The 12,942-nt window shown below is 44.9% G+C and overlaps 1 protein-coding gene across 1 annotated transcript in view; it reads right to left on the reverse strand.

Annotated features, from left to right (window-relative positions):
* Positions 1–4,524: 4,524 nt before the first annotated feature.
* LOC135169869 (uncharacterized) overlaps positions 4,525–12,942 on the reverse strand; it is a 74,284-nt gene continuing 65,866 nt past the window's right edge. Inside the window, exons 2-3 of the mRNA XM_064135258.1 lie at positions 4,977–5,343; positions 4,525–4,875 (exon numbers count right to left, since the gene is read on the reverse strand). Of these exons, the coding sequence (XP_063991328.1) occupies positions 4,525–4,875; positions 4,977–5,171 (546 nt within the window). The 5' untranslated portion in view covers positions 5,172–5,343. The remainder of the gene's footprint in view (positions 4,876–4,976; positions 5,344–12,942) is intronic.

Raw genomic sequence — 12,942 nt, forward strand, 5'->3', positions numbered from 1 at the left:
ACGCCTCCTGGATTCTGAGCGGCAGCGTCGAGAGGAAGCTGAAAAGGAGAAAAATGAAGTTAGAGATCTTTTGGCGGAGGCCTGGGCAGACCAAAACATGCAGAATAACCGAGCACCGGGGAGTGCATACCTTGATCTGAAGGGGGCACTTCAAATGGTACGTTGTTTTGCTGGGCAGGATTCGGATAAACTAGATGGGTTTCTGAAATCAGTGACTTCCGCTAGGGAATTGATATATCCGGAATATCAGGATTCGCTCCTAAAAGGTATTCTGGGAAGTAAACTTGAAGGTACTGCTTTGAAACAATTGAAGTATCGAACGATCACCTCATTTCAACAGCTGGAGGAGGAATTGCGATCACTTTTCGGGAAAGCGAAAAGTCTCGTCGGACTTCAAGCAGAATTTAGCAGAATACAGCAAAAGGAGAATGAAAGTGTTTCTAAATATGTCGCACGCACGGAGGAAGCCACCCTTGATTTATTGAATGGCTTACTGAGTCTACACGTTGGTTTCACGGAGGTAGAAAAGGTAGCCGCTAAAACCATTCTAATGTCTCTGGCTAAACTTATGTTCGAACAGGGATTGCGAGGGCAGTTGCAGATTTTGGTGCGAGCCCATAATTTCAAAACACTCCACGAGTCCTGTGCAGGAGCCGTAGAATTGGAGAAAACCATCTCTGGCCCTCAGAAAGGGAAGCATTTTGAGGTGCCTCAAAGGAACTCCAGTGGCGGGAATAGAGTTTCTATGGCCCGGCAATCCACTGGGAATTGCTTCAGGTGCGGACAATCAGGTCATATTGCAAAAGATTGTCGCAATCCGCAGGCACGTCAACGCAAATCGTTGCCGGTTGCGTCAGAGCGACGCAGCGTCAACGCATTCGGCGCTGTGTGTAAACATTGCCGGTATGCAGGTCATGAGGCCGCTGATTGCCGTAAGTTAAAGAAGAAATTGGGAATATCTGACTCGCAGAGAATTCCTGCGGAGCTCGTGAAGTCTCATTTTGCAGGTAAGCGAAATAATAATTCGGGTACCGACAGCAGTAACCTAGATCCAAAAAGGAGGGTTGATAAGTCTGATGAGGGGAAAATTATGCCTGTCGGAGCCTATCAAGTTATGATGGTAAACCTACACGGCAAGGGGGGAGTTTCCAGGGAAATAAAGCAACGATGATAAAGCCAGCACTGCAGGGGGAAATAAAATCACAGATTTTACTCACTGCGCTGGAGCTGGAGCTACCAACCATGTTCTTGGCAGATTCCGGAGCGAAGATTTCCTTAGTGAGGGTGGACAAGCTGACGAAAGGGGTTGAAATTTCCCCGAGAAGCCGAATCTTGAGGGGGATTTCAAATCATGACGTCGCCACCCTGGGTGAGGTTATTCTTCGGTTGGAAATTGGTAATAGATGTCTGGGACATACGTTTCAGGTCGTTCCTGCGAATTTTCCTTGCCTTGGGGGGATTTTAGGCGAAGATTTTCTGTCTTCACCTACGTTGAAGGTGGAAACAGTCCATGGGAAGGCGTTGGTGATCAATGGACATCCGTTCGAGCTGTTCCAGGATCAAGCACCCACGAAAATCGGGGCTAGAAGTGAGGTATTACTAACAGTACCCACACGAAGCAGCGGAACTGGTATCGTCCGGAAAAACCAACTGGCGAAGGGCGTCTTCATGGGGGAGTGTCTCACGAAGGCAGTAAAGGGTCAAGTACTCGTTTGTGTGGTGAATACGAACGACAACGATGTGTTCATCAATCCACCGACGGTTAAACTGGAATCGCTGCCGTCGGGGGAAATAATTATGATGCTGAGAGATGCCGAGAGGGGCGAGGTGAAAGACCGCATCAAATTATTGCGAGAGAATCTGAGGATTGAGCACCTAAATCAGGAGGAGGAATATTCCGTTCTGGAAATCTTGGAGGAATACAACTCCATCGTACAGCTACCAGGAGATCCTCCTGGAGCTACAGATCATCTGAAGCATGAGATTCCATTGAAACCGGGGACAGCGCCTATTAATGTCAGGCCTCATCGGTTACCAGAATCACAGATGGAGGAGGTGGATCACCAGGTCAAGGAGATGTTGCAGAATGGAATCGTGCGTCCAAGCAAAAGCCAGTGGAATGCGCCTTTGCTTGTGGTTCCTAAAAAAATGGATGCGTCAGGGAAGGTCAAATTCCGCGTTGTGGTAGATTTCCGACGCTTGAATGAAGTCACGGTTGGTGATTCATTTCCATTGCCCAATATATCCGATATACTGGATCGATTGGGAAATGCCAAATATTTCTCAACTCTGGATTTGGCCTCGGGATTTCATCAGATTCCTGTAAGGGAAGAGGATAGGTGTAAAACTGCCTTTTCCACACCGTATGGGCACTACGAGTTCTGTAGATTGCCTTTCGGGGTTAAGGGCAGGCCTGCAACTTTCCAAAGGCTCATGAATTCTGTCCTGGCTGGAGTACAGGGAATTCGGTGTTTCGTCTATCTGGATGACATCGTGATTTTTGGACCGGATCTACAGGAGCATAATAAAAGGCTGAGGGAGGTACTGCAGTGCTTGAAGGAAGCGAACCTGAGACTTCAACCTGATAAGTACAATTTCTTGAGGAAGGAGGTTGTGTATCTAGGACACATCATTACCAAGAATGGAATCAAAGCGGATCCTAGTAAAATAGAGGCGGTAGTGAAATTTCCGGTACCACAGCACGAGAAGGAAATTATGTCCTTCCTAGGATTAGCGGGGTATTATCGGAAGTTCATCAGAGACTTCTCAAAAATTGCTAAGCCCTTGTCTGAATTGTTGAAAAAGGACATAACTTGGACTTGGGGGGAAAGAGAGCAGAGCGCCTTTGACACCCTAAAAAGGGCTCTGACAACAGCTCCGGTGTTGCAGTATCCCGATTTCGGGAATCCGTTTCTGCTCACCACCGATGCGTCAAACAAGGCCATAGGTGCTGTGTTATCGCAAGGGGAAATTGGCAAGGATTTACCAATCGCCTATGCCAGCAGGACCTTAAATAAGGCAGGGCAGAACTACAGTACCATAGAGAAGGAGCTCTTGGCTATTGTATGGGGAGCTCGTCACTTCCGTCCTTATCTATATGGGCGTAAGTTCACTATAGTGACCGACCATAGGCCCTTGAAGTGGATATTTAACGTAAAGGACCCGGGGTCAAGACTCGTACATTGGCGGATTAAATTAGAGGAGTATGAATACGAGGTGGTACACAAGCCTGGTAAATTAAATACCAACGCTGACGCGTTAAGTCGGATAAACGTGGTAACCCGAGCGCAGATAAGAGCGAACACAGGTGCGATGGACTCGAACGCTGACGGCGGGGTCATTACACCTGCTGACGACGACATTCCGGAAATACTACGAGAGTATCATAATACGCCGATTGCTGGTCATCCGGGTGTAAAACGTATGTACGCCAAATTAAAGCAAAAATATTACTGGAAGGGGATTAAGTCGGATGTTCAAAACCATGTGGGGAATTGTGAGGAATGCCAACTCAGCAAGTTGGGAAAAGCCACAAAGGTCCCCATGATTATCGGGGAGAGCCCTGAAACAGCATTCGAACAATGTGCGATGGACATAGTCGGTCCATTACCTATTACGGATGCTGGGAATAAGTATATCTTGACGTTTCAGGATGGATTAACTAAATTCAGCAAGGCCATACCCATCCCGGACCAAGAGGCCAATACGATCGGGCGTGCGTTCGCCGAAAAAATCATCTGTGAATATGGTACACCACAGAGATTGCTCACGGATCAAGGACCAAATTTTGTAGGGGAGATATTTAGAAATGTTTGTAAGCTTCTAAGAATTAAGAAGATCCAAACCACGGCGTATCATCCGCAGACTAATGGTATTGTCGAGAGGTCACACCGCACTCTGGCAGAATACCTGAGGAGCTTCATCCTGGAGGATCAAACGGATTGGGATACGTGGCTACCATACGCAATGTTTGCGTATAACACCACTTCCCACACGGCTACGAAAATGACGCCATTTGAGCTGATTTTTGGGAGACGCGCCGAGTTACCGACGGCCGTCAAACAGCCACCCCGTTTGACGTATTGCTATGATGATTTTGCCCAGGAGCTTCGTGAACGATTGCGCGCGGCGCACCAGGAGGCAAGGGAGGCCCTCGATGAAGGGAAAATCAGGAGCAAAGTCCAATACGACAAGGACGCTGTACCTATGGATTTGAAAATCGGAGATAAGGTACTACTGAAAAATGATGTCCTACGACGTGGAAGATCAAAGAAGTTAACTCAGCCCTGGATAGGCCCATACGAGATTATCGAGAGGAATGGTGAGGTTAACTACACCATCAGGTCGGGAACCAAACAAAAAACGCAGAGAGTCCACGTAAATCGGCTTCGACCCTTTATAGAAGCATGACTATATGGACCGCTGCCTCGGATTAACCTACCCTGTGAATTTCTGGAATTTTCTTGCCCGGGTGATAAGGAGATTTTCAGGAAAGGACTAGAACTGCAGATACATATAGTTTGTTTAATTAAACCATTTATTGTTAAAAGCGGTTACAGATACGTTGGAGGGACGCTCTATCACAGTATCATCAATATAATAGTAGCCTGGATAATCCCACAGATAGGAGGCACAGATGTCGCACGTCCTTTCGCTATCGTCCAGGAACTGGGGCACGTGGCATGGTTGTGGAGCTGGAGTTTCGCCGAAGAGTCTTCGGAGGTTGAAAACGTCCTCTACGCCAGCCTCGATGTCGGAGCGTACGGGGAGATCCCAAAGGGCATTGAGATCTTTCTTACTACGAACCCTCCAGTCCCTCATCTTCGCCTTGAATTCCAAATTCAAGTACCCGGGATGGTAGGGGTATCGATGGCGCTAAAACATTCCAAAAATAGCAAGGAATTAGGGAAAATAGAGACTTCGAATGGCAGTAAGAAACAGGGTGGTAAGAAAGTAAAGGAGGTATTAGTACTCACCAGATATTCGAATACGAAGTCGTCCATGGAGTGCCGCAGGTATGGATGGTTCCTCGAGGAGCGATTCGAGCACAGCCGACCTCGAGTACAGGATGGTGAAGATCTTATCCGGTCCACATGGATGGAGAGATGCTGGAAGCAGTCGGAGACAGTGTGTCCAAATCGACCGCACTTAAAGCACTTTCCGGCGTTCATGTTATTGGTTCTTGGAATGTTAACTTCTTCACTGTTAACTTTTTGGAAGACTGTGGCCCAAACGGGGCGGCAGTCACTTTTATATTCAAGGGTGCTTCGTCATCAAGCATGGCGGCCATCGGGTTGGCGACATCGTCCACGTCAGGTAAAATTGAAAAGTTCAACGCACTTCCTGATTGACAAATCAAGCGACGCGCTAATTTTTATTGTCATGTGGCTAATGCTGGGGAGCATCGCGGAAGTTTGGGGGGAGGGACATGTGATTGAGAGATTCGTCCACACCCCGGGAATTTATTTTGAGCCAATTGGGAGATTGCATTTGAGCAACTACGTTTGGACGGTTGCTGCAAGCACGGATGGTGCATCATGGCTGGCGAGAGCTGATCAACTGCAGGAACATCTGAATTATACGAAGCAACTGTGCTTCAGGGCTGGACCATGGGGTTCCAACTTCCATCACCTCGTGGATCAATGGATTGTCGATTTCGAGGAAACGAGAAGCGTCATCACGGCGTTGTTTGGGTTAAATGAGAGGAGGAAGGGCCGTCGAGGTCTTATAAATGGTCTGGGCACGGTAGCCAAGTCACTTTTCGGGACTATGGATGCTGAAGATGAACGGGAAATACGCGAGAGGATTTCACGTCTGGAGGCTGGAGTTCAAGGGACACTGGTTAGTTCTGGGAAGCAGTTGCAGATTGTTAACTCTACGCTTCTTCATCTCGCTCAAACGGAACAGATGATCCAGAAGAACGAAAACATCTTGTTGAGGTCTATCAAACAGATAAGGGATGAGGATACGCAGATGGCACACCGGCAACTCGTAGATGAGCATTTTTTGGTGGTCGAGGTCATCTACACTGGGGTGATGCGGGATGCTGCGAGATTAAAAAAACTGCTGACCGACTCCAAGGGGCTAATATTTGACACAGGAGTGTTCACGGAAGAGGGATTGGTCGACCTTCTCAGGAAAGCCAAATTACCGAAGGGTTTAAGTTTCCCCTTTGAGTTGGAGGTAGCAGGGGTACATGAACTGCAAGAGGTATCAACTGTTAGTGTATCCGCAGTTGGCATGAAAATCATCACGGTAATAGGAATACCCCTGGTGGATTTCCAAGCATTCGACGTTATGCTGATGCATAGCATTCCTGTGCGGACAACGAACGGGTATCACTCGTACTTGGAGGCATCAAATGCGCTTCTGGTCGTACATGGCGCAACACATCAGTACGTGCCAATGACCGAGGGGCAATTGAATTGCTGCAAGAGAGTTCGGGGACAATACTTATGCACCGACTCTTTGCCGATTCAAAAAATGAGAGTCACTAGCCCTTGTGAGGTGCGAATGTACCTGAGCCCAGATAAGATACCGGAAACGTGTAGCACGAGACATCTGCGGCTACAAGGTCTCACGCTTATCAAAATGCGGAAGACTAACGCATGGTTCTACGTGGCACCGGAACCTGAAGCAATTGCCATAGCTTGCGGAGAGGGGGAAATTCGAGACACCCTTCAAGGTTCAGGAATAATGCGGATAGAAGATTTCTGTGAGGTTATCGCTCCTGATTTCACTATCCGTGGCCGAAAGTCAAAGGAAACAACCTGGGAGAACCATATTCAGCCTAGACTGAACTTGACACTAAGTAATGACACCATTACGCAACTACAGCAGCAGGACCATAACGTGAGCGACATTCGACTCACAAACGTCATAGGGAACCTGAAGGAATTGGAGGACCTTCATGTGCAGCTAGAGACCGGAAAGGAAGATCTAGGGAAGCTTCAAAAGAAATTCGACTATCAGGAATTTCTACTCCACCCATCATCAATATTTTCAGTGGTCATGGTGGTTCTTGCCCTTGTACTAGGAGTATCTCTGTACTGCTGGTGCCGGAAACCCTAGCCTGCGTGTGTTAGAGAAGCGAAGGAAGTTGAAAGATTTACTGGTAAATACGTATTGACATTAATTCTCAGGTTTAGCCATGTTTCCTTCTTTTTAAATGCGGTTTCACCTTCTTGAAGGGGCGGTGAAGTTTTGGACGAATTTTGATCGACCCAGACTTTTGATTGGCTATAACTTCTTTAATATTGATTTTATCGAGGAAAAATCTCTAGCCGACGGATTTTACAAATTAAATATAGAATAGGTTTTTGGGCTCTTTTCCGCGAAATTGTTCATAGATAAGGCTGTACAGTCTTGTTCAACTGTCTAACCTTTCACTGTTTCATGCCCCAGAAGTGATGATCGTGGATATTCTTAGGATTTCTACTTTTCCAGAGAACATCTCTTTACCTCCACGGAGGAAAAAGGAATGTTTTTATAATTATTGATGAGATAGGGTTAGAGAAGAAAATTATCATCAGTAATAATTTTCTTCCCCGGCGGGGAGGGATGTTATGCCCCAAGATGCCATAACATTTCAGTTTCGTAATCCGGAGAATACGAGGACACGAAAGTGGCACGTATTATTCGGAATGCAAAACATATGAAGAAAGGAAAATAAAAGGTAATGAATATATGTGGATCAATCCACGTATATTCAACTTATGTAGATAACTGGGGCGCAGCGTCAGCGCTTTACGCCTCGAACTGGCCTCTAGCACGTCACCGTGCGATGTAATACGAATCCACGAGACAATAAATACTCGGGGACTCGTATTCTCTGGGCCAGTTATCCGAATACCATTCATAAGGAGTTACCTCCTTTGTACTTATACTCGCCTGATACTCTGTGTCTCAGAGCGAGTCTTTGATTGTTAATAAATCTGGGAAATAACCAATAAAGATAGTTAATCAATTGAAGATATCTGCTCCTATCCTCTATCCGCGAGTGTGAACCCCGAAACCCGAACCCAACCGCTCGGGTCCATTACACAGTCATAAAAAGTTTATCCCAAAATTTTGAAAGTTGAAGGGATTCTTTTTCCTCGAGCCGTTGATACTGGCATTCTCAACAAATCCCAGTATGATTCTTTTAGGCAGCTGTCCCAAAATCGCATTGTCTATTGTCTCTCCCATAATCCCTTTATGGAGAACAAAAGATTTGACCTCAACCCGTGTCAAAGGATATTTCGCAGTTGTCTTTGCAAGCTTTTTAGCATGAGCTATCAAAATTCCAGGGCTTAGTTTGACACGACGAACAATCAAGGAGGCTTCTACTATACGCAGCTTATAATTCAGGGCACTATCGTCCATAAGGCAAAAGTCGTCCTTTGCACGGATAAGACGAACGCGTAGCTCTACACCATTCATGAAAAACTTATCTTGATTGAACACGTCACAATGTAAATGTCCCAGTAGATCAAATGCTTTTCCACCTTTAGTAAAGGCCTGACGTGAGACTAGCCCATTGTTGTTTCTCGCATCACCCACCGCTACAGCAGTAGAATCCATTGCACCATAACTATCCGTAGCCCAAAGAGACATTCCAAGATGGGAGGACTTGGCATCTGTTCCATAGTTTAGCAATGTTTCAATGTATGCTCTATATGCGTACAGATTATTTGGAGGCGTAACAACCTTTTGGTTGAAATACACATCCACTTGGTTAAACATTGAATGTAAAAAATTATTCACAGGACCAACAGAGTCCTCGAGTACAGCAGAGCGATCGGGTTTCAGGATTCTGGCGCGAACTTTGATCATGGTATGTGCCAAATCAATATATTCTTCTCCATGGCCTGGTACGATGAATTCAATTGGGGCATCGTCCGACAGCGTAGATACAGGATTGTAATAAACAAATTGAGAATTTTCAATACTTGTTTGGGTAGGTGGTGTGGTAAATAGGTCCAGCTCCGACTTCACACACTCAGAAGAGTGCGAATGTAGAAACGACATGATAATTAGTTGAAAATATCGTACAAATCACGAGTCTTCCGCTTTGATTTATGTCTCGTTACTTTTTTCACTTTCTTGCTTTTTTTGTTTGCAACGGGTCTCTTCTTTTTATTCTTCGGAGTTTTGGATGTCTTGGCAGATCCGCGGCCAGTGAGCTTATGAGAGGCGAGGCGTTTACGCTTCCTCTTATATCCCGAACCACGCATCATGGTCCCAATTTTGTCCTGGGCCCTCCTTTTCAATTTCAATCCAGACTCGGCTAATCGGTCTTACAGCGCCACCTTTAAAGGCTTGCCATTTGTCACTACATCCCCAACAACGTTAATACCCGCATTGAGAGCTTCTTTACCGACAGCTCTGGCTGCGCTTCCCAGATAGGGCAGAATGCGCCGAAAAAGACCTACAAGGAAAGCACCAATTCCATGACCTCTTTGATAAGGACTTCCAACGAATACCCTTCCAAAATCACTATATCGATCCACTGTTCCTCCGCCAGCTTGGTTTGCGTAATATGTAATGTAGGGACTCATTTTTTAGTGAATAAATCCTCTTGAAATGAAGTGTCACGTTCAAAGGACCATACTCGAATGGAATCATATCACCCTGATTGCATCTTATATCTATTTCCTCATCAATGGAATATAATGAGGAGTGGAAAACGTAGTACAGTGTATGGACCCATAGGTATACGTAGAAACGCTGAATGGTACCACTCGTAACAGAGATGACTGCACGTCACCTGTTACGGAGGGTACACAAATATCGCTGTAGATGAACAAATTCGCAGGCAAGCCTCTGGCCAAACTTGCTGGTAAAGATCCTTCACAATGGGGCCTGGCGCTTGTGAGGTTGTGTACACCTCTCTCAAACCCCAACATATCGGCTACTTTATCGGAAAAGTCTATTGCCTGAACTGTGCTAGTGCAGTTTCTGGTGTTGCAGTGTTTTACAATTTTCACAAAACCTTGTTGAGTCAAATATTCAAATCGGATATGAGCACTCAAAGGCGGAAAAGTATTCATGAACCCCACTAAATCTGTTATATCTTTGAAAACTGCAGTAGGTAGAAAAAATGTTTGTAGTGCGTTTACCTTACTCTTATTGGAGATTGCATTACTAACGAAATTGATTGACGCATCTTTTCGATCACGTATATGTAAAAAATTGCAAGGAAATTGTATTTCACTCAGACCCACTACCCATTCTCCTTCCAGTTCAACTTGTTTTGGAAGCACGGTTGTGAATTTCGAGGCTGTATTATCAGGATGATAGCTCATGCTGCTGTTGCTGGGGAGCACCATATAAAATTCGTTTCTCTTCATTTTTTCCCAATTGCATGCAGTTCTGCAGCAGGTATCCAAGAATCAAACTTATCAAGATATCCCTCCCAATGAACAAGAATCTGCTTATTTTTTCCTTTTCCCTTAGAGCGTATGACACGTTCGACTATGAACTCGTCCTTGTCCGTTGGTTTATTGACAAGCACCAATTCTGGTTCGTAGAAAAATCCCTCAATTGGTTCGTCAGCGAAATCCATCAACTCGTATATCGGCAATGATTGCTTGAAAACAGCTTGCGTTATTTTGAATATTTCTTTACTGCAATTAGTTTCATATCCTTTCTCAAAGATGCCTTTCGTTTGACTGATGCGTACATAGTCGCCGACTTTATATTTAAAGGATTCTTTACGTGGTTTCTCCGTCTTGAATCGACTTTGTATATTACGCCATACGTATGGTGCATTATCCATCGTCACAGCCGCAGGCGCCATCTTTATTGAAGAATGTCGCGCGTTGTTGTAAGACTCGACAATTTGTTTCAAAACATCTGTATACTTATATGTTCGACTATGTGTAAGGTAGCGCCACATACGTCCCTTCAATGTCCGATTGAAGCGCTCCACAACTGCAGCTTTTATGTCGGGATTACGTGCAACACGAAATTTGATTTTCTTATCAGACAGAAATTTTTGGACACTGCTGGCCATAAATTCTTTTCCCTTGTCCGTTTGTATAGAAACAGGAACGCGACCTCCATTCGTATCCATTATACGCTTGAAAGCTTCAAGAACCTGTGATGCTGATTTGTCTTTCAATGGTTCTACCCAGGCAAACTTACTCAAGACATCAATAACTACAAGCAAATATGAAATCCCATCATTATATATTTTTAATGATCTCAAATCAACTAGGTCTGTCTCCCACACATCATCAATGTTGGTTACTGTATAATGAAGACGTGGAAATTTACGCTTAATGGGTTTATGAAGAGTATAAGTGTTCTGAGCATTAAGCCAATTTTTTATTTCACTTTCAGGTATTTCTTTCTTATGTTTTGACACAATATTTCGAGCCCCTGTGTATGCCTCAGGCTCTGGAAGGTTAAAATATGTCCTTGAGAGTTTTTCATTGTTCAAAACGGAAGCCATGATGTAACTTTGTCGGTTTTCGCAGAGTAGGGAGAACTAAGCCGTGGTTTTTTCGAGTTTTTACGGGGGCGATGTACAGGAGGAGTGCGTGATCTATAGCTTTTCCTTCTTCTACCTTCGTCTACAGAACTCTCGTCCTCTGAAATTTCAGGTTCTCTTCGATTCCTAATGTCTGGCAATGCTGGTGGAGGCTGATGAAACTTGGGATTACCCAGAAACTCCCGGGGGGTGTTCAGGCTTTGGAGATAAATGGCAAAATGTTCCCATCCTATAGCTGAATATGTTTTCCGTGCTCTGACAACATCTTGTATGAGATCCACAATATTAACACCAGGAAATGTCTGTCCATCCAAAGTCACTTGTCCTTGTGAATTCCATTTGAGTCTGTTAGCAGTATCAATGGCGTCAATGTATTCTAGTATACCAGCGGCTTTTCGCTGATATACTTTAGGTACAGTAGCAACAATAGCTTTTGGATCATATCGTTCAGTGGTTTCAGTTTCGACGGGGGCCTCCGTTTCCAACACCGGCGTTGTACTCTGTTCTGTATAAAACAAATATCGCCTCAGAACGTCGTTATACAGCTTCCATTTTTCATGATCGTCTCTAGGGCTTTTCGAATTTAAAATTTCCAATAGCTGGGTATCTAATCTACTTGTAACAGTGCCTGGAGTTTGGGCTGATGGCTGAATTTCTTTAGCCAATTCAGTTAAAACATGGTGAGCATCAACATGTGAGGAATTTTTTTTTTTTAGACGCTCCACACTGTCCTCTGGTACAAGAATCATTTTACGTGCATGTTCCATCCTTATACAATGGCTGAGATAAGTACGCTTATCAGAGCACCCAATGGCATCGGTAAAATTGAACCACCTTTATGATTAATGATTTTTTTCTTGCTACTTAAACTTTGTTTTTTATCGGCTAGTTTTCTCAGTAGTTTTTTATATTTGCACAGTTTTGATTTCTCGCAATTTTTCAAAGGAATATTTCCGTGTAACAAATTTAAAGCACACTCGCAAATGCAGCGAATTAAATCTTTATTAGCGTGTTGTATTATTACTCGTCGTACCCTGGGTGGTGCGTAGATGAGAGCGTGTAATAAGGCTGTATTCTTTTCTCCCAGCGACTTGCGAACAGAGCCGCTTTCAGAACGACTTCTCGTTGCCATCACACATGAACGACTGGTACAGTCCGTCATGCCCCTCCTCCTTTTATATTGCGATCCTTCCGCGGAATATAAACTTAGACGTATTTTCGCACCCCTTGCGGGGGGTGGGGTGCAAGAACACGGAGCCCTCGGCGACCACCAACAATCCACGAAGTTGAGCGCCAGTACGTTTTCTAACCCAAAACGCACAAAAACCCACGAAAGTCAAAGCTTCCCAAAACTTTGGAACAGCCCCCCGACAACTCAGTAATAACACCGCGGAGGCGGCTAGGTCCCCAAGATACTGTTCCGCAAAAATCTGTCTGAATGGACGGGACTCGGATTCGGAATAACC

Source organism: Diachasmimorpha longicaudata, chromosome 15, assembly GCF_034640455.1.
Source record: "Diachasmimorpha longicaudata isolate KC_UGA_2023 chromosome 15, iyDiaLong2, whole genome shotgun sequence".
Classification (NCBI taxonomy): Eukaryota; Metazoa; Arthropoda; class Insecta; order Hymenoptera; family Braconidae; genus Diachasmimorpha; species Diachasmimorpha longicaudata.